The 23098-nt window shown below is 36.0% G+C and overlaps 1 protein-coding gene across 1 annotated transcript in view; it reads right to left on the reverse strand.

Annotated features, from left to right (window-relative positions):
• The window catches only part of LOC136028385 (DNA replication licensing factor MCM6-like), an 85301-nt gene extending 63366 nt beyond the window's left edge, over nt 1-21935 (reverse strand). The window contains exons 1-2 of the mRNA XM_065706196.1: nt 21750-21935; nt 6588-6731 (exon numbers count right to left, since the gene is read on the reverse strand). Coding sequence (XP_065562268.1) covers nt 6588-6731; nt 21750-21847 — 242 coding nt within the window. The 5' untranslated portion in view covers nt 21848-21935. The remainder of the gene's footprint in view (nt 1-6587; nt 6732-21749) is intronic.
• Nucleotides 21936-23098: the final 1163 nt, after the last annotated feature.

A 23098-nucleotide genomic window follows, 5' to 3' on the forward strand; every position in this document is an offset into this window, starting at 1 on the left:
AGCACTGAACCCCGCCACCAAACTCCACCAAAGAGAGCGGATCCAGTCCGGTTACGTCAATCACGTATCTACGAAATTTATATGCGTTTTCCAAGATTTATGGTTTCCCCCTCCAACTTCCCCAATGTCAAAAGATCTGGTAGGGATTTGAAATAAGAGCTCTGAGACATGGGTTCCTTCGAAATATCAAATTTCATTAAGATCCGGTCACCCGTTCTTAGGTTAAAAATACCTCATTTTTTCTGGTTTTTCCAAATTAATAACCCCCAGCTCCCTCAAATAGAACGGATCCGTACCAATTAAGTCAATCTTGTATCTATAACTTGTGCTTATTCTTCCCATCAAGTTTCATTCCGATCTCTCCACTCTAAGGGTTTTCCAAGATTTCCGGTTTCCAATATTTCTGTTTTCCCCCTCCAACCTTCTATCTCCCCGGATCCGATTCGAATTGAAAATGGAGCATCTGAGATATAAGATTCTTCTATATATCAAGTTTCATTAAGATCCGATCACCCATTCGTAAGGTACCTCGATTTTCACGTTTTCCAAGAATTCCGGTTTCCCCCTCCAGCTCCCTTCAATGTCACCGGATCTGGTCGAGGTTTGAAATGAGAGTTTCTAAAGGACAAGACCTTCTAGATATCAAATCTCATTAAGATCTGATCGCCCGTTCGTAAGTTACAAATAACTCATTTTTCAAAATTTTCCGAATTACTCCCCCCCCCCAAACTTCACCAAAGAGAGCGGATCCGGTCCAGTTATGTCAGTCACCTATCTTGGACTTGTGCTTATTCTTTCTACCAAGTTTCATCCTGATCTCTCCGCTTTAAGCGTTTTCCAAGATTTCCGGTCACTCCCCTCCCATAATGACTCTGGATCCGGCCGGGATTTAAAAAAAGGGATCTGAGTTTGGAGGTCCTTCTAAATATGAAATTTCATTAAAATACGATCACTCTTTCGTAAGTCAAAAATACCTCATTTTTTCTAATTTTTTAGAATTAACCCCCCAATTCCCCAAAGAGAACAGATCCGTTCCGGTTATGTCAATCCCCTATCTATGACTTGTGCTTATTTTTCCCACCAAGTGTCATCCTGATCGCTAAACTCTAAGCGTTTTCCGAGATTTTAGGTTCCCACCTCAATTCCCCCCCCCAATGTCACCGGACCCAGTCGGGATTCAAAATAAAAGTTCTGAGACACTATATTCTTCCAAACTTCAAATTTCATTAAGATCAGATCACTCCGTCGTAAGTTAAAAACACCTCATTTTTTCTAATTTTCAGAATTAACCCCCCCCCCAACTCCCCGAAACAGAGCAGATCCGTTAAGGTTATGTCAATCACGTATCTAGGACTTCTGCTTATTTTTCCCACCAAGTTTCAAACCGATCCCTCCATTCTAAGCGTTTTCCAAGATTTTAGGCCCCCCCCAACTCCCTCCAATGTCACCGGATCTGGTCGGGATTTAAAATAAGAGCTCTGAGACAAGATATCCTTCCAAAGCTTAAATTTCATTAAGATCCCATCACCCGTTCGTAAGTTAAAAATACTTCATTTTTTCTATTTTTTTCAAATTAACCGACCCCCACTCCCCTCCCCCAGATGGTCAAATCGCGAAAACAACTATTTCTAATTTAATCTGGTCCAGTCCCTGATACGCCTGCCAAATTTCATCGTCCTAGCTTACCTGGAAGTACCTAAAGTAGCAAAACCTAAAGATTTGTTTCATGGAACATAAATGGTAATTTTTTTAATAAAATATCAGTACTGGAAGGTATGCTGAAGACTTTAATGTGTATTCAGGAACATTTCCTCATACGCCTTAGTCTTAGTTTATTGAATGAGTATAGACTTTCGTACTTTTAACATTTCCACAAAGCGTGTTCATTCCCGAGGTCGTCCGTCTGGATGTATACTGCTGAATTTAATGTGTATTCAGGATCATTCTGATTCACAGACGTGTATTCTGATTCAATGTGTATTCAGGAACATTTCCTCACACGCCCTAGTCTTAGTTTACTGGATATGAGTATACACTTCCGTTCTTTTTACATTCTCGCAAATCGTGTTCACTCCCGAGGTCGTCCGTCTGGAGGTATGCTGCTGAATTTAATGTGTATTCAGGAACATTCTGATTAATAATGGGTATTCTGATTTAACGTGTATTCAGGAACATTTCCTCACACGCCCTAGTCTCAGTTTATTGGATATGACTATACACTTTCATACTTTTTGCATTCCCGCATTTTGTATTCCCGCGGGTTTATTCCCAAGGTCGTTCGTCTGGAGGCCTGGCAACTTTACTTTCAGCGAGTATTCAATCATGTTTGTTTAGTTTTTGTGATACTTTATATAGTATATAATACCTGAACGATTTGTACAGGCCTGTGAGAAATTGCATGCCTGTATTAGACAAGTTCAAAAACCAAATATCCCTTGTGTTGTTGTTGGGGACTTTAATTGTGATATTAATTTTTCTGAATCATCAGTATCACTTCGTGCTTCAATTCACCGTGGTATTTTTTCTGATAATCTGATTGTCCGAAAACTAAAAGCAGTCAAAAACTGAAAATTTTACAAAGATTCACACTTCATCTCATACATCAAATCTAGACCATGTGGTTACTTCAATTGATTTCTCAGTTTCTGTGGTTATCGTTATATTCAATTACCAATTATCGGAGCAACTTCCCATAGCAGCGTCTTTTAAACTAGATTTAACATATACACCAATGAATCAAAATACGCCCAAGCCTAGGTAGTCGTCAAAGATTGACTGGGATGAGATTCATTTGCTCCTATATCAAGAAGTTCTTGATTCTATTTTGCAAAAAAAAAAGAAATCCCATCCCTTTCCGGCTTCTTCAGGAATCTTGCTATATTGATGAAACAGATACAGATTGCTCTTAATTTTTATAATGCTGAAATTTGCCACGCTCTAAGATGTGCCGAAAAAGCAGCGGTTCTATCTAAAAAAATACACATCAGCACTTAAGTCCCCGACTGGTCAAAAAACACAAAACTCTCCGAAGCTGCCCCCGTGGAAAGCTTTGGTAAGATAATGATCGTCCTAGGTCGGGTGCTTTGAATTATGTTCGGCTCAATACAAAAAAGATTTTGGCAAGTGAGCTTGCTCGTCAAGGTGCACGCATCGTTGACTTCACTTAGAGTTTCTGCTTCGCCCAATTCCATTTGGACATCTCTTGCTCCCCTAAACACATCTTCACATACTCCCAAGGTTCTGACATTACTCTATCTGAGTGGGAAACACATTTTTCTAATAAATGCACTGCACCGGATCCAACTTTAAAGTCTAAGTATGAATCCGAGCCTGATGAATTTCTATTTGTTTACCTGGAGTAGGTTGGTGCGCTGGATTCGGGATCCCTTGTCTGAGAGGACGCGGGTTCGAATCCCAGTGTACCCGATTCTTTGGTTTGGGACGGGGGTCAGTGGCGTGACTCTGTAGGCTTAGCCAGAGTAGACCCAGCTCCAAATGGGTACCTGGAGAAATCTGGGGAAGGTAAACAGGAAGGGTGTGCGAAAGCACAGGATGGCTGGCCCCCAACCCCCCATTGCACTTCCTGGCTGAAGGGCCAAGAAACGGAGATCAGCACCGCCGGTCCGGAATGTAAAGTCTAATGCCGTATCCTTTACCTTTTTTTACCTTTTACCTGGAGTCTCACTATGTTGTTACAATGCAAACCGCAATTACGACAGTCTCCAAGCTCAAACGGACAGCTTCGTTATAGATAATATTAGTGCATTTTATGTTATCCAAAGACCCCCTTTGCTCATGTCACAACTAGGATTGCTCAAGCAGATGATTTTTGACACTTTTACATTACCGTCGTCTTTTGCAATGGTGATCTCACTCCTATATCCAAGAAAGGCAAATCTAACATTCAGTGCTCGATCTCTAGGCTTACAACAATCTCTACTACATTCTGCAAACCGTCTGAGCTGCTTTATGCAGAAGAATTAAAGGAGAAATGTAGCGTTCCGTCATAACAGTTTGGTTTACAGAATAAAATAGGGTGCGTTGATGCCTACAGTGTTGTAGCTAATGTCCTAATGGAGGCTGAACTGGCTGAAGAAGGCCTCGTTATAGCAGCGCACGATATTAGGCATGCATTGGAGTCATTAGTGCATGGAGCCATGCTCCTTCGTACGGCAAAAAGCTCTCTATTATTCGTATCTCGAGAAATTTATATTTGCGACTTAAAGTACGGATTAAAATTACAAATCCATTAAATTTACCAGTCTTGAATTCATCTAATCTAATATGTACTCCACGAAATACTCTCTTGCTCCACTAACCCACCGAATGAACTGAATAGTTTTGTTTCTGCTTGTAAAGGTACGCGTCAAGGTGCTATCACTTTCTCTACTCTTTTTAACAACAGTGCCCTAGGCGCTCAATCACAATGCATACCCTCATCCATTGAGGCAGCAAAAAACGTGGCATTGTCTGTGACGCGGACCTTAGTGTCCTTAATCTTAGCAGGTCATTACAGAGCATCGAAGAACACTTCAGCATACTTGAGAATGAATATTCTAAATTCGGGCTGGAATTTAACTCTGAGAAATCTGAGATTGTTCCTTTTAATTGGGATAATCCAGGTCCCACATCATCAGTCCAACATTCTTTAGGAAAGCCAGCTGAAAAACTTATTTATCTTTGTCTGTCAATTAGCCCATCCCTAAAGCAAATCTGTTTCCTGCTTATTTCCCACCTTGAAAAAAAGTGGTGCGTCTTATACTTCAGTTTTCCAAAATAAAAAACGTTTCAACCGAATAATCCTTGCTACACTATATAATTCAACAACACTACCATATTTTTATACAGAGCACCATTTTGGAAGATTTTCTCACAAAGATATAAATGTAAACTTTGTTCACTATATATCAAGTTTGCAAAATATTTAATTCATTTACCCCCTTGGACCCAAAATTCAGTATTAATCCGTAATTGAAAGATAGTCGCCCCAGCAATAGCTCTATCAAAACTTATTTTGAAACACAATCGCAACATCAGTATTCATTCATGGTATCCCCTTCTTATAGATTCATATTTAAAGTTTAGTGTATGTAAATGTTGTTCAGTATTTTATAGATGTTCTTTATTAATTGTTCTGATAGTTGTGATGTCTCTTTTTTTCTTTATCTTATTCCTTTTTCTGTCGTTTTCTCTATATACTGCGCCTTTGTGTACTTTTGTATTTTATGACGGATTCGAAATAAATAAGTATCCCTCAATTTTTGTAGGTTTTTTCTAAATTTCTTTCAGTAAAAATAACCTCCCCAACAATATACTTTCTTTAAGACACAAGTTTTCTTTCAAACAAATTTGAAAAAACACCACAAAATTCAGGGATAATGATTGCATTAAATCAAGCATAAGTAATTATTCAAATGTTAATCAGCCAACACCATAACTTGATACCAGAATTCTGAAGATGGTAGCAATTATATATGTATATTTTTTTTAATATCTTGATTAGTCACCCTTAAACAAGTTCAAACTTGTGGAAGTTAGGCGTTGTGGAAATCTAATTTGACTACTAACTAAAAATCGGTTTTGAATGGGTTTGTATTCAAATAATGCAAAGGCTAGCATGAAAAATCTTGATTCCAGTAAATAGCAGAAAAAAAGGAATAGAAGGGAGATTAAATTTGGAGGGAGAAATTTATTAAACTGGGAAAAGGTAAGCTCTACACAATTGGCTGAAATCCTCGAATTTGATGGCAAAACTAGGCTTTGTAGTACCTTTTGAGGGCTAAAAAAGAGCTAAGAGACTCTCGAATTTGTTGGCAAAACTAGGCTTTGTAATACCTTTTGAGAGTAAAAAAGGGCTTGGAGACTCAAATTTATTGACAAAAACAGGCTTTGTAGTACCTTTTAAGAACTAAAAAGGGCTTGGAGACTCTCGAATTGCTTGCAAAAACCAGACTTTGTAGTACCTTTTGAGAGCTAAAAACAGCTCGAAGACTCTGGGTTCTCAAAAGAAAGGAGAACTAAATTTGTTACTCTTTTTTAGTAGGGCTCTCCATATTCACTGGAAAAGTTTGATTTTTGCTCGTTATCATCTCTCCTCTACAACCCAACCCCCTTGCTATTCCTCAAATCCCTATTTCTCCCCAATAAAATTAAGGCTCCCAACATTAACACATCACTATTAATTAGCATTCATCTTACTTAATATTAATTACTCACTATCAATGAGCATTTAGCCTACTAATCATTAATGAACATAGATTTTAATCATTAGAAATATAGCCTAATAGATTAAAGTAATTTAGCCCAATAATAATTACACCCAATTAGTGTGCATTGACTTTACTCAATATCAATTAAAGTCAACACTAATTACTTATTATTTATGCGCATTATATTGCTAAATATTAATTTAACTCAATATTAATGATTCAAAATTAATGAGCAATAATTCTAATAACTAGAAATTTTACTGAATGTTAATTACTTACTACTAATAAGCATTAATTTTAAACAATATTAAGGCTCAGGAACAATTATATACAGCAGCCTTGCTAAAATAGGGCTTATAAGTTAAAAAACTAAAATACCTAATATACTCCTCAGTTATGATCTTCCCTAACTGTGGGTTGTGAACTTCAACATCTGGGAATGACACAGTCAAAGTATTTCTCTCGGGCTTGTCCATACTCTTGGCCTTGTTGAAATATTTTGCCTCACCTTCAAAATTGAACCTTAAAATAAAAATATTGAATATATCCTTTAATTACTATCTGCCAATATTTCATAAATATTGAATATCTCTTACACTAAAAAAAAAATAATCCTCTCTTTTTTCAGTGTCAAAGTATTCCTTTCAAGCTTGTCCATAATTTTGGCCTTGTTGAAATTTACTAACTCACCTTCAAAATTTAATTTTTTTTTAAAAATTCAAAATTAAAATGTTGAATAAAAATATATCCTTAAATTATTATTTGCCAGTTTTTTACTAAATATGGCAGACATGTTACAATAGAAATTGTGATCTTGTCTTTATTTTTGATTCACCAGCATTCTTATAACCTTAGATTTATGATCATAAACAGTGGCGCACTCTGACAATAATTATGGGGGGGATGACTGGGGTCCCTGGGGCAACCATCAGTAAATACAAAATTCCTTTAAAAAGTGGTATTTTAAGGTGCTACTTTAAGTTTATTCTAGCTCTTTCAATGCAGTTTTTGAGTAGGGACTAAGGGATGAATGATAATACCAAGCAGATTAAATAAGATTTAGAAAACAGAATGTAATTTTTTCTTGAGGGGAGGGCTGTCAGATACACCCTACCATGGAAATTTTCCCTGGAATTCTCCTCATCTCCAGTGGAAAGTTGCTAACGCCAAAAACTACTCCATGGACAATCCTCCCCCTCCCCCAATGGAAAACTCTTCCAAACAATCTCAACCCCACTAAAAAATTCTTTCTGAACACATCCACATATTAAACTTAGTCAACAAAGACAAAGGAAGACAAATAAAAAGAATTTTGTAAAGGAGTTGGGCCATTCTCCTAGCGTAAAATTTCCCCTGAAAAGCTCACCCCACAAAATTTTCAATAAAGTTCATCCCGCCAAGCAAGAAATTCACCCCCACCCCCAAATAAGATGTCTGTATACTCTCCAACAATAAATACTATACATAAACAAAGGGGAGATTTTGTAGCTTACAGCCCTTTCACAACCATCTGTGGAAGGAGCAGTCCTGACACCCCCAAAGGCATAGCTACTGGTGCTTTCAACTATGCTAAACCAAATATCTATCTCAAAATTTTTATTGCACAACTTTGGGGAATAGAGGGACAGGGGAGAGGGGCTAGATGCCCTCCTCTATTTTTGGTTGCTTAAAAAGTACATTAGAACTTTTGATTTCCGATCAAACGAACCCTCTCCCGATCTTCTAGGATCACTGGTTTGATATCATCACGCCTGGAAAAAAAAAATAAATAAGAATAACCACACATCCATGATTTCTCTTTTGGCAAAAAATGCAAAATTACCCATATTTGTATATAGGAGCTTGAAGCTGCTACAGCAGTTTACTGATATGCTGAATCTGATGGTGTGATTTTTATTAAGATTGCTTGACCTTTTGGGAATGTTTTCCCCTTTTTAAAAAATTGGACAAATTTCCTCAGGGTTGTAACTTTTAATGGGTAATAAACTTAATAAATTTTAAATATTTTGAATCAGCATAAAAATTTAAATCTTTTTATGTATCTATTGTTATCAAAACTCTGTTTTTTAGATTTTGGCCAAAAATTAGATTTTTTTGGATTCTGTTTTTTTAGATTTTGGCCAAGAATTAGATTTAGATTCTGTTTTTTTTTTTGGATTTTGAGCCATGTTGCTCCTTACTTATAGTTCATTTCCTGAACTGTCTGATATAAAAGATGGTAATTTCCTTAATCTTCCATGTGAATTCAATGGGTAGATGGTAACTAGTGGAATGGCCCCTGTTACAACCAATTATGCCAATTACAAAACCCAACCAAAATATTACAACCCAATTCATACCTGGCAAGAGTTGAATGGCAAAGTAAGTCTTCAAACTAGATTTTTTTTTTGCTATTTCTAGTGCCATCTATATACAATACTATAGAAAGCATATTTTCATCATTGAGCTTCAATTGGTGTTAAGGAGCAAGTCATGAGAGTCAAGGTAAGAAACAGAAATGGAACTTTGGTATTAGCCCTTGGATATGCTTGTCCCTACATTGGTTTCTTAAATTAATTTCACAAATAGTGTATGTCCCCCCCCCTCCTCTTTCATTTGAAAATAGATTTTGGAGAGGTACTTTCACTGAAAATGCATTTTTTTTTTTTTTGTATTTTAAAGTTTTTAACTTCAGATTTTGGTGGTCTTCAAAAACTGAAACATCGCAAGATGTCACAAGTAGAACTGCAGATTAGGCACACAAAATTTCCACTGATATGTTGGTTTTTTTCTATGGTAACTTCTCCCTGAGTCCCGAATTCTTGCTGCAGTCAAGGAGAATGGGGCTCTTTATTTTTCTTGGAAAAAGTTGATCTAATTAATTTCTTTTAGAATCCATAGTTTGACTTGATAGTTGTATGTTGGAGAAACTTTTTCAGCAATATTTAATCCTGACACAGATAAAATTGTTTAATTTAAGTTTATACCTTCCTTTTTTCATTGTAGTGACATGTGAATTAACTGGTTATAGTGGAAACTGTAACAGTCACTAGAGATACTAGAGAGGTTAGAAAAAATCTCTCTATCAAGAAATAAAGAGCCATTATAAAGATTAAAAAAATGAGAGGAATCTGCCATCGTGCCCGCCCCAGTGCTACATAGTTACAATAGCGGCCCTGGTCGTTTTAAACCTCTGGAGCTTTTAGAGCAGTATATCATTTTGCCAGTGTTGTCATGTTAATATAAACAAGCAAAACAAATTAGTTAAATTCAGCAATACCTTTCATTTATCAAATTTCAATGTTAAATACCTGTTGATTTCCAAAGACAACAACACTTAAAAAAGCTAAATGTTATTTAGCTTTGTTGTTTGGTACCACCTTTTTTTTGATTAGCTATGTTTTTAGTTTTATTTTTATCTTTTCACCTCCCTTTCTTTTTTTTAATGTCTTTACTAACAAATTGCTACTGCCAAAACTCCATGCGGTTTTTTTTATTTTTTCAAGAAACTGAATTATTGTATTTCCTTATTTTTTTAAGTATGTAGCTGTTTCACTTTACACTTAGCCAACTCAAAAAAATAAGATTTCATGTTCCCAATTCATAGTAGACATACTTCAAACTCTTTCTGTAATATTAGCAAGGAATTGCTTAAGGGGAGGTGGCTACAGTCCTCATTTTGTGCCCAAGATTCCAATTCAGCATATTAGTTATTGTTTTAAATAACATTGACCAGCAAGATAAGGTGGAGTTGAACCTCCTGCAGAATTTTTGGGGGTGTGAAATTCATCTGGTCTGGCAGCACCCCAAGTTAGCTTCTATTTCACGTTTCTCTGATGTTGAAGATTCAGCAGTCTTGGATTGAATAGTGAAATTTGATAGATTATTCAATAGTGGTCCAGAGCAAATAGTAAAGAAGTTTTGATGAATATATTGTTGGCTTCTAGGAATTTGAAGTTTCTGGCTGTGTCCCCCTAGTGGAACTGTAAAGGGGTGGAGAGAAAACTAAACTTATGTTATGTTAAAATGTGTGTCAATCTTCTTTCTTTTCCTTTCTCACAATCGTTTAGTAGATTTCTTCTCACTGTTATATATTTCTTGTACTTTTTTTGTTGCAATAAGCTTTTGGCCAATTACAGTCTGGACTACAGAACAAAAACCAACAAAGTTTAATTCTTAGATGGTTATGAGAAAAATGAATATTGATTCACTCATGGTCTTGGGCAATGGAGTCCCTAAGGGTAATGTCTTTGCACTAGGGGTAACATTTATTTCTAATAAATGGCTACTGCAAGGCTAGTTGGGCCAAATTCGCAATTTGGAATCAATAAACACAAAAAAAAAGCAAGCAAAGATATTAAGATTGGACAGGAAAAAATTATTGAAGTGTCTAAAAGGTGTTGAAAGATTTCAAAATAATTAGAACTGATAAAATTAAAAGGGAATAAACCAAATAAACCACAAGGAAAATTCGGTCTTGAGACTAAAAATTACAATACATAATTTAATTCTTAAAAAGGAACTATAAAAAAGAAAGCTAAAAATTTGTAAAATAAACGTTAAATAATTGTAAAGCAGAGTGTAGGGGGGGGGGGGGTAAATCAGTTATTTGACAAGTCAAATATATAAGGGCGAAAGTTCTTCTATATAATCAACAGAATATTTTATTGGGGATTTTGATATCCTGCAAAAGTTGAGTTAGGAGAGTGAATTCATGTTTCAGATTTTTCCCTATCTCTATGGCTCTCAAAATTACACAGAATACAGGTGCAATAGTGTCTTAATCTGGATAAATTTCTCAATTTTGGTTTTACTCAGCTTTTTTTAAAGACCTTCCTAGGACATAATTTAGGCTCTGATACCATTCCTTAAGGTATTACTGAACTATGGTAGTATTGTCCTAAGGTTCCTTTTCTGAATTAAATAGCAGGCTTACTATTCAATTCCTTACTTGGCACTGTCAAACAGTTCGTGGTAACGAACAGTAGTAAGGAGCGACCCGGCTCAATAGTAACCAAAACTCTAAAAAATGGAATTTTGATACCAATACCTACATCAAAAGAATCGCATTTTAATGTATATAAGTTTCATCAAGTTTAGTCTTACCCATCAAAAGTTACGAGCCTGAGAAAATTTGCGTTATTTTAGAAAATAGGGGGAAACGCCCCCTAGAAGTCATAGAATCTTGACGAAAATCACACCATCAGATTCAGCATATCAGAGAACCCTACTGTAGAAGTTTCAAGCTCCTATCTACAAAAATGTGGAATTTTATATTTTTTGCCAGAAGGCAGATCACGGATGCGTGTTTATTTGTTTGTTTTTTTTCCAGGGGTGATCGTATCGACCCAGTTGTCCTAGAATGTTGCAAGATGGCTCATTCTAACGGAAATGAAAAGTTCTAGTGCCCTTTTTAAGTGACCAAAAAAATTGGAGGACACCTAGGCCCCCTCCCACGCTAATTATTTTACCAAAGTCAACGGATCAAAATTCTAAGATAGCCATTTTATTCAGCGTAGTCGAAAAACCTTATAACTTTGTCTTTGGGGACGACTTACTCCCCCCACAATCCCCGTGGGAGGGGCAACAAGTTACAAACTTTGACCAGTGCTTACATATAGTAATGGTTATTGGGAAGTGTACAGGCGTTTTCAGGAGGATTTTTTTGGTTGAGGGAGGGGTTGAGAAGAGGGGGATATGCTGGGGGAACTTTCCTTCGATAATTTGTCATGGGGGAAGAAAATCTCCATGAAGGGAGCGCAGGATTTACTAGCATTATTTAAAAAAAAACAATGAAAAAATAAATATGAAAAAGTTCTTTCAGCTAGAAGTAAGGAGCAGCATTAAAACTTAAAACAAACAGAAATTATTACCCATTTGAGAGGCTCACCTCCTCCTAATACCTCGCTCTTTACACTAAAGTATTTTTAGTAATTTCAACTATTTATTCTACGGCTTTTGTGATTCTGGGGTCATTCTTAATGAATTGGGACAAAATTTAAACTTTAGTGTAAAGAGCGAGGATCTGACAAGGGGGCGAATCCCCTTATATATGTAATAAAAATATGAGAATACAAAAGTTCTTTACGTAAGCTAATTTATAAGTTACGTAAATCTTTTACTGATAAAAATATTCGTAAAAAAATAAAAATTCTAGTTGCCTTTTTAATTAGCCAAAAAATCGGAGGGCAACTAGGCTTCCTCTTCCGCTCTTTTTTTCTCAAAATCATTTGATCAAAATTATGAGAAAGCAATTTAGCCAAAAAAAAAAATGCAAATTTTGTTTTAATTATTCCTCAGCGGAGAGCCAAAATCAAAACATGCATTGATTCAAAAACGTTCAGAAATTAAATAAAAAAAAACAAGTTTTTTTAACTGAAAGTAAGTTCAGTTATAACAGTTTTTTTTACTGTTTTAAAAAGAAGAATTGAGAGAAAGAGTCAAACTTTAGCGTAAAGAGCGAGGCGTTGAGGAGGAAGCAGCCTCTTTCATATACGAAGTAATTTCTGGTCGTTTTAAGTTTTAATGTCACTCCTTACTTTCAGTTAAAAATCCTTGTTTTTTTTTATTTAATCAAAATCAAGCATCACTACTGTGATAATTGCATCCTAGTTTCCCACCACTTATTGGGATAGATATAACTGTAAACTCAAGATAACGGGTCCCCAGTCTATTACCGCCCAATCAGCCAGGCCCTAACAATAACCTACCCTCTCTGATTGTTCATCATCGTCATTTTATTTATGACCCATCACAAAAAACCGGGCAGACAACCCAGAAAAAGACAGAGTAAAAATCAAGAAAAAAAAGAGACAACAGAAATAAAAATGCACTTTGATAACTACAAACAAGCTACCAGGAGTTTCTTTACAATTAGGAACCTACAGGGTCTTCCACAAGAGTCTAGATCAACAACCAATATCTACACCAAATGATTTTTTTTTTAATCACTGGAGCATCACAAGGATAGAAATCCTTATATCACTCCAAGCTGCAATTTAAGGTAAGGTACAAACAGAAATGACCGAAGATGGGAAGACTTCTGGCATTTGGTAGAGAAATCGCAAATATGCTTCTCAATAACCCCATCTGGTACTTTCTCTGCAGAAAAGAGTTACTTGTCTAAGTTAGAAGGTCCAATAAATACTTCGCAAATTTAAAGTAAAGGAGATGAACTAAAGAGGAGCAAGGGCAAGTAAGTGAGGAACTGTTAGGCTATTATATAGCTGAGAACAGTGAACTCAAATTAGATACAAACATTTGAAGCCAGGGAGACATTTGCAGCCCAGATCTTACTGGCATAATTTTTAATGGCTAGGTTTATATTTTCTTTCAGTTTGCTCCAATAGGCATGCCCAAATATGAAAAGCTGCTAGTAAAAGGAACCTCAGAGCTGGATAGACTTATTGAGTCTCTATTCCCTTTATAGTTGAATGACAGAGCAACTGTTTTATCAGTATTAAAGCTAAAACCAATGTGTTTGTACTCTTCCTTTAATTCCAGCCTTCAGATTTCTATATATGTATCTTAAACATCAGCACCTTTCAAAAGGGCCTCAAGCAAAACCTGCAAAAATATACACAAGTCAAGAGCTCTTGCAACATCAAGTGCATATAAGACCAAGAAATCACCTCTCTTCAATATCCTTCAGCACATTTATAAGCAGAAAGAGAGCATGCTGTCTACCTAAGCCACGCTGGTACCCAAACTGACAAGGAGGTGTGGAACAATTTTCTTTAATATCTCTCATCAAAAAATAAATAAATTCAAAGAGATTGAAAACAGTACATAGTATGGTAATAGGGTGATATAAAGTGCACAGAGAAGTGCCTTTTTTGCCTTGCTGAAATAGAATCAACACCAGAGGAAGATTTTTCTTTTTCACAATTGCATTAAAGATTGAAAGGCACTTTAATTTTGCTGAGCATCTCATCACAGACTTTACTTAAAGACTCACTTGACACACTTTTCCAATCTTGGTAAGAAAAACAGTTCAATTCTGTATTTTGAGCCATAGGTGGGGATGAGTAAAAGCAAATACAGATAAGAAGGTAGTCAAAGCAGAATCCTTTTAAAACTTGACCCCATGACTGCCAAACAAAGCAACAACATGGTCTAAGTAAGAAGTTGAGGACATCAGCCTAATATATGTAAAGTTATCATTCTTAAGCCATACACAATAGTTGTAAGGAACGCAGCCCCAAAAGATTTGCAATTGGAGAGACATTGTGTTTGTTATATCTATATCAAAATCTCTGCTGATAATTTTGAGGCAACTTTTCTAAGAGACCTGCCTAAAAGGTTGCAGGCAGACACAAATTGTGAATCAGATTGTTTGTTGTTATAATTTGTAGGCAGATAAACATTTTTAGCAAACAAGTTTAGCAGCAATGAAGTAATCAGTATCTGCTAATAGCTTGCAAGGGAATCAGGATAGGATAGCAAGCCTGCCTGATGGTCTGCCTTGCAGTCTCACAAGTGCACTACAAAAGAGGATACAAAAATTAGAAAATAGTGGTAACAGGTTTTGGCAGTCTCCCAGCAGGAAATGCTCCTGAATCAGAGCTAGGTCATGGGACTGCAAAAACTGTGAGAAAATTTGGATTTGATTGGTAACTTTCCCATTAATATTTTATAACAACATTTGGCATCTGAATCTCATTTTGAACTAGATTTACCTTTCAGCAGAGCCTGTGCAATAAGGCATATGCAACTGTAACTTAGGTGGCTGTCTGATTTGCAAAGACCACATTCTTTTGGTTTCTGGCAGGGGGCTGTTTTAGAGCTCTTATGACCGTTTTCTCCACAGATGGAACAACAAATCTTGGCATTTATTGGTTATATAATAAACACTCAGGAAGTGAAGTGTGATTAACACTAATGAAATCAAACAAAATATGATGAAAATATAATAGTTTAGAAACAAATTTGGGCTATATATTTGAACAATAGGGGGGGGGGGGTAAAGCATAGCATATATTATACTAACCTAACAAAACCCAAAATACCAACTAAATACTTAAATAAGATATAGCTACAATTTATTTTTCAACCAAGCCAAAGCTAATTTTGCAGTATAAAGAAGTTGCTTGACCAGTTTCTTGTGTCATGTTTGCATCATACACAATCAAAATTCTATAGTGTTTATTATACAACCAATAAGTATGCTAATTTCATCTATATATGCACTTGAAATATGTTCATATGATTGGCACTTATAGCATTGAAGGGGTGGAAACAAAAACTCTTGAATAGGGAATTGTTCAAAACCAATCACTAGTGGGAACTTCATTGCTTTATTCTTATACTCACTCTTGAGCATGACATTTTTTATTATAGTGTTTCTTCATAAATTTTTATACATAGCCTAGAGTTATGTCAGGTCTCATTAGAGGGAGAATAGAATTGGCATGATAAGGAAGACTAAATTGGGAGAAAATATTCACAGAGAATTAAGTTTCACCACTGAGCTATAGCGTGAGCTTCCCAGGAGAAATCTTCCAACTCCAACAGGCTTACCTTACATCATTTGATACAATGAACTAATTAATGATGAGAAATAGATAGGCTACAAACAAATAATACAAGCCAAGAGACTATTACAGTACTGCCCACTTGCTCTGGCAGAAGCACTGTGGTACTCTACAAGTGGTATACTTCCAATATTGTAAATTGTTGCTTCATTTATTGTAATGGTACAGACTGAAAACATACTGGACTTGATACTGTCAACAAACCCTGACAACATACTAGATGTTAAGCATCTGCCTCTCCTTGGGAAAAGTGATCACTGCTGTCTTATGACAACAATTAGTATGCCAAGCTCAACCAAACGCTTCCAATGTAGCAAACAGGAATACGCCTGTGTTGACTTCCAGAAGTATAGATAAGAAATGCAGGCTGTTGACTGGGAAAAAGTCAAAGTTGCAGAAAGCATTGATGAAAAGATGGCCATCTTGAAGGATGTCATTGGATGGTCTATTGTGTCTGCAGCAAAATGGAAGAAAACACTTGCTCCAAAACCCTCCCCAGACTAGACTCCAAGATGAAATGGCTTATCAACAGGAAATCTAGAAAGTTCAAGAAATGGAGGAAGACTGGTTTAATCTCAGACCATGAAGAATACAAAGAGGCAAAAATTCAGTTCAAAGTTTATCAAGAAAAATAACAGAGCAACTGAAAGGAAGATAGCATCTGAATCAAAACAGCCTCCAAAAATTGGAAGCATGTAAACTCCGAAATCATTTCTTACCAAGGGGTGCCTGACCTGGTCAACAAGGATGGTGGCACTGTATCAGAGGACCAAGAAAAAGTGAAACTCCTCAATGACTTCTTCAGCTCCATCTACACCTCCCAGATAGCCAAACAAACTGAGACAGCTGCCAGAAATAGCCCCAAGATGAATGAGATCCAAATCACCCCAGCACATGTTCTGAACCAACTGAAGCCCAACAAGTCTCCTGGACCAGATGGCATCCATGCCAAACGGCTAACCAAAGGAAAAGAAGAAGCTAAAGTGCCCCTCTTATACATACTTCAGTTCTTGCTAGAGTAGGGGAAACTACCCACTGATTGGAAGACAGCTACAGTAACCCTAATCTTCAAGAAAGGTTTAAAAACCAAAGCCAAGAATTACAGACATATCAGCTTGACAAGCCTGGTCTGTACACTCATGGAGAGAATTTTATAGAGGGGGCAGCATTGAACATGTATTGGAAAATAAGCTGATCAACTCAAACCAATTTGGCTTTCTACCAAGAAAGGGCACCACAACTGCACTTCTTTAAGCCTTGAATGACTGGACGGAAGCCATTGAGAGTGGAAAGTCTGTTCTTGCAGTATTCTTGAATGTGGAAAGGGCCTTTGACTCAGTCCATAACTCTGAATTACTAAACCAGCTCAAAATTGTCAACCTGGCACTCTCCATTACCACCTAGATAGAGGATTTCCTCAAAAGCCAATCCCAGCAAATAAGAATCAAAGAATCAAACAAAGAATGGAATTTTCTCTGATCAAAGTCATGTAAAAAGCAGTGTCATTCAGGGCAGCACCCTCAGGTCTACACTGTTCCTACACCACTTAAACTCTGCCACCACAGGGCTAAGCAGCCCCCACAAAATCTATGCAGACAATAAAAAGATCTACTGTAGCCTATATACAACAGTCAAGACAATTTAGATGCCCTAAAAGACAGCTACTCCCCTCATCCATGATTTGAGACAAGCTGGGCAAAACACACACTATGCCAGTAAAAGGTAAAGGAAAAGACCTTGGCATCATCACTGATGACAAGCTCAAATTTCACCTCCAAACCAACACCACAGCCAACAAAGCTAATAAGGTACTGTCCTTGATCCACCAATCCTTCAAGTACTTCAGCAGGAAGACGCTCACCCATCAATACAAAACTCTAGCCCAGCCAATCATTGAGTACAGAAACATAGTCTGGGGACCATTCTATATTGGGGACTGCACAGCTGTGGAAAAGGTAAGAGCAACCAGAATGATACCAGGCCTAAAAGGGAAGCCATACAAAGACCACCTAAAAACACTCAAGCTGCCAGTTCTGTTGTACAGATGTAAGCAAGGAGATGCCATCCAGATGTTCAAGATGAAAGCCAAAATAGAAAATCTGCCCTTTCTGGGAGAAACAGAACAACAAATTCAATGCATTTACTGAGTAGTCAACATAACTTAAATATAAACCAACTACAAACCCATCAAGGAAACAGAGGGCTTGAACAGGCAGGTCAACTACTGGATGGTGAATAAAAACTTTAAGCAAGTAATAGTGAATTAGAGGATAGGTTTTATTTTATTGACATACCATCTCAAATAAATGGTCTTGCTGATACTTTGTTTGAGAACCTTTAATTTTGTTTCTATTTATGACCCCATTCTTTACTTTTTCCTTTCTGAGGTCGGCTAATTAATTCTCTTACTATGTAATATTTAATATTATTTTTGAACCTTTTTCTCTATTCAATTTTTTAATCCACAGGTTTTTTTTTTGTGGGTAACAAATTTATATTATTATATATATTAGAATGGTAAAGTTTTTTTTGTATAGCCTGAGGCTATATCTGGTCTCAAAGAAGGAGACAGAGATACAACTGTTATCATAGAAAGCGTCATACTTGAAAAGTGTGAAATTGTACAAGGCTACTCTTATGTTAAAAAATTTTAGGAAGAGGCAAGTGCTTAGGCAATGCAAAGTAGCCTAAGAATCTTAGTTCAAGATTATCTTAACCATTTTATGAGATAGCAAAAAACCTCTCATATAGATTTTACTAGTCTTTAAAGCTCCCTTAGCAAACTAGAAGGCAAAGGCTTAGAGTAAGGGGTATTGAGAAGGAAACATATTAAGAAAACAATTCTTACTTTATAATATAGGCTATAGAAAAATTATAGCTAACACATTTTAACAACATCTCTATTGTAAGATAAAAGACCACTTTTTGGGAAAGATCAATTTTCTTTGGCATTCCAAAAAAATATAGATAGGTTTTTGGACCACCCCTATTTTACAACAGCATGATGCAATGTGAGGGTAGTAACAAGAGTCCTGGCTAATTGGTGAAATTTTCCCCAATCATTTGTGAGCATAAATTATAATGTGGTCTCTGTTTTGACAAGCAATTGAAAAGAAAAATTTGTATTTAGTATTCACAATTTATAGAGTAAATATCAAGCAATAGAAGTTGTATTTTTAGAAGAGAATGAGCTTTCTTTTAGTATATGAGTAAAACTGAAACTGAAAGGACATATACATCAAAATAGGATAGTTTGTATTTCCATAAACTATAATTTCAAGCGTTGAATCTAAGTAATTTTTACAGTAACTATATTGATGCATAGCTTTGGCTTTTAGCTATTTATAGGCATATATAATTTTTTTCAACTACCATTTGGTAACAAGATGTGGGATTTTTTTACACAATTTTGCTCAGTTGGATCCTGGTTTTTTACCCTACTTTACACCTCTTACCTATTGTACAAATATGTAAACCACAATATAAATTTCCCGTGCATCTCTCTTGTTTCAACCTGGGTACCCATAAACTAAAGCAACTGTGACTAATCAAAAAACAAGAGCAACAGGTGGCAGAATGTACAAGAAATATATGCTTTTGGTAAAATTCTAGTTTAGCTACTTTTTGCTATCTTGGAAAGAGAAAAATAAAACTTTCAATAATAAATTCAGTGCCACAAACATACTCTAGAAGGTATAGCCATGCCTCTATGTTGAACTTATTCTGATTTCTAATTCTTAGAGATTTGCTGAGACCTACTTGACAAGTTTGTCTTTATGCAAAATGTACCTCATAAAATTTTGAAAAAAACATTTTAACTTAATTTTCAGTTATCCTTTTCCTTTCTCCGGCTTTATTTTTGGAAATACAATTACTGTTATTTGAGTACAATTTTAAGCCACTATGTCAATGGTTTTTTTTTCTAAATTTAGGAAATGTACTTGTAGATCTTTGAAACCTTATAAATTAAAAGTATGAGGCAGATGATCTGTTTTACAAGGCTTCTCTTTTTTAACACAATGATTGTTGAAGGTTATCAAAGGTCCTTACTCTCTAGAGGGAGAACAAATGGAGGTAGATACTTAAAAACACCCTCCCAGGACATGCTTGAGTCTACAGACACATTCCTGAAAGTTTCATTTTCTTAACATAGTTTCTTTCAAAAAACACAAAAAGTAGCTAAACGTGAATTTTACCATACTTTGGGCTAAAATGTGAAACTAATTAGCCCAATGTTGCTAAAATTATAGTTTAATGACTTTTGGCTATCTTGGAAAGGGGTTAGGTTAGGAAAATGGAACTTTCAAGGATGGATCTACAGGCTAAAAGATATCCTGGGAAGGCATTTTAAAGTACCCACCTCCACTCCTTCTTCCTCTAGAGGGCCCTGAAATTTGCCTACATGATAGGTCTATACCTATTGAAATTTTGACAAAACAACATTTTACATTCATTTTCAATTACCAGTTGCTTTTTCTATGCCTTTAGCTCTCAAAATGCAATTTCTGCTATTTGAGTAGAATTTTGAGACCTATCAATTCTTTTTAAAAATTACGAAATTACCTTAAATTGCAACTTGGAGCAATTGAAAGATTTTCCATCCTGTAGCACTGCTCAGCAATTCTTCAAAAATCGACATGTGGATTGATTTGGAATTGTTTTGAATATTGAGTTGGTTTTATTGACTAGGGTTTATGTTCTGGTCCAGGACTCCAAGGTGTTCCATTCCAGCCTCCATTCCTTGTCAAGTGAGACTTTGAATTCTTTGACAGTCTTACTGGATACAGTATGATTGCTCAAGGAGTTCCACTGGTCTACCACCCAATTGGTTAGGAAGTGATGGCATTTCCTCCTCTGAGCATTGACCTTTATGAGCTTCTTAGAATGACCCCTTGTCTGCTGTGATGAATCAATGAAGAAGAGACCATGAATTGGATTGTTGTGAATCCATTCGTAAGTGTTAATCATGTCACCCCTTTTTCTTTGGTAAATCATACTGCATAAGTTCAGAGTTTGCAGTCTCATTGGGTAAGGAAGATGTTGGCACCTGTCTACTATCTTTGTTGCTCTCCTCTGTACTTTCTCTATCAAGTCCTTGTCCACTTTGTAGAAGGGAGATGCAATTGACATGCCAGTTTCTAGCCTTGGTCTGACAAGACTTTTGTATAGCTTGGTGATTGTTTGTGGAGATCTAGTTGTGAATGTTAATTTAATTGTATCTAAATTGCAGTTTGTGCAAGCTAAATTCTTTTCAGTATGACTTCAAAACTTTAACTGGCAGTCAACTATGACACCCAAGTCTCTTTCCTCTGCAACTGCAACTAATGATTCTCTTTGACCAGTTATTTGGTTTTGCATGGTGTTGCCTAAATATGTTTTTGATTTTTATTGCCAAAATGTAAAACTTTACATTTATTCAAATTAAATTCAAGGAGCCATTGTCTAGCCCAGTCACAGAAATGTATTTGCATATCTTGAAAACCTTATAAATTGGGATTGAGCAAAGTTGTGAAGCTGAAAACAATTCTGTTGTACTTCATTCAAGCAAAAGATCTATTTTGCAATTCACTTTTATAACACACATATTTTTAAAGGTCATCAAATGTCAGAACCCTCTAGAAGGAGAGGGAGTGGAGGTAGGTACTTCAAAATACCTTCCTGGGACATACTTTATCCTTTAGACACATCCCTGAAAGTTTCATGTTCCTAACCTAACCCCTTTCCAAGATAGCCAAAGGTCACTAAACTAGAACTTTACATAAATGTTTACACATTAGGGGGTAGGAGGGGGATTACAGGGGAGCTATAGCCTAGGCTAGTAAAGACATTTAGTCTAGGCTACCTATTATTCTGCATTGGCTAATATTATGCAAGAATTATTTTATAAGCACATTCACGTCTCAATATCTCCAGTTTAAACCTTTACCACCTAGAATTTGAGATAGCCTACCCACAAACAGATTGAACAGGCACATAGTCTGATAGGCTAGCCTACTGCTACCAATTGCAGCAATAATGAAAAAATTACGTTTCAAGGAAATCAAGAAATAGTCCTTGGCATCTTTCACCAATTTCATCCTTTAGAACAGAAACTTGGTCTCTATTATCAAGAATTCTAGTGTCCATTTCTCAAAGTTGCTTAAACTTCAATGATGGGTGAGTCACGTGTGCCGCGAAATTTAAAATGGTACCGCTGCTTCCAACAAAGTTTAAAAAGCCTCTCTGTTTGGCACATTCTGACGGTTTGCCGATTGCAAAACGCTTGTGGTCTTATTGACCACTGTTGACCTCATTGCCATCTTCTTCCTGGGTTCAATGATTAGCCTCTAACAAAACTGCTCCATTCGACACTAGAAATTATTTGTTCTATAAATAAAAAGGAAAATATACGAACAAACTGAGCGTTGCATTAACTGACAAGAATAATAGTAATAATAGGAATATATCTCATTAGATTTCGTATTCTTATTAATGGTATATCTATAATAAATATAGTAAAACAACAAAAATTGTCGGCAAAATAGTTTTTTTGTATTTAGTTGAGAATTCATTATCATTACTTAAAGGTTAGAAACATGGAATACGAAACAGACTCTAAAACGTCTCATAAAATTTAAAACAAGTAATCTGCAAGTTATTTCCGGCATTGCTCCGTTAAGACATTTCAAGATTTATCTTCTTATATACTGTTCATATGCCACATGACTCGGCGAACGATTGCTATTTATATATTTTTTTTCTTCCAGCGCGGCACATTTTCTGTTTTAATCTGATCAGGTAAACTGCTTGCTCACATGTTGGCTGTGCTGTCGCTCCTATTTTAATAATAATTACTTATGATCAGCCATTGTGATATTAAAATACCGGATTGCATTCAGCAATAACATCGCATCAAACTTCATAGTTGTGTTTTCGTAAGTTATTGCAACGCGATCAGAATTGTGTAGTAAGAGTTTCTCATCATTTCGGTGGCGTTTTTCAGTTTTTTTTATTAATATGAAGGACAAGAATCTATTTTTCAAAGGTTCCATTATTTCTAACTCCAAACATGAATGTCTTAGATTTTTACTCTCAAACAGAAATTATTACGTATACGAGAATGTTCATCCTTTAGTCAATAGCTCGCTCTTTACGCTAAAGCTCAAGTTTTTTCCTATTCCTTAAGAGAGGACCCCGGAATCACAAAGACCGTTTAATTAGAAGAAAAAGCTCTTTTGAAAGTACTAAAAAAACTATTGTGCAAAGAGCAGAGAATGAACTAAGGGACGGACCCCCTTGTATTCGTAATAATTTCTGTTCTTTTTAAGTTTTAATGCTGCTTCTTACTTTCAATTGAAAAGATCTGTTTTTATCCCTTCCCCCATAAAAATTCCTCCA

This window comes from Artemia franciscana, chromosome 6 (genome assembly GCF_032884065.1).
Source record: "Artemia franciscana chromosome 6, ASM3288406v1, whole genome shotgun sequence".
NCBI classification, from domain to species: domain Eukaryota; kingdom Metazoa; phylum Arthropoda; class Branchiopoda; order Anostraca; family Artemiidae; genus Artemia; species Artemia franciscana.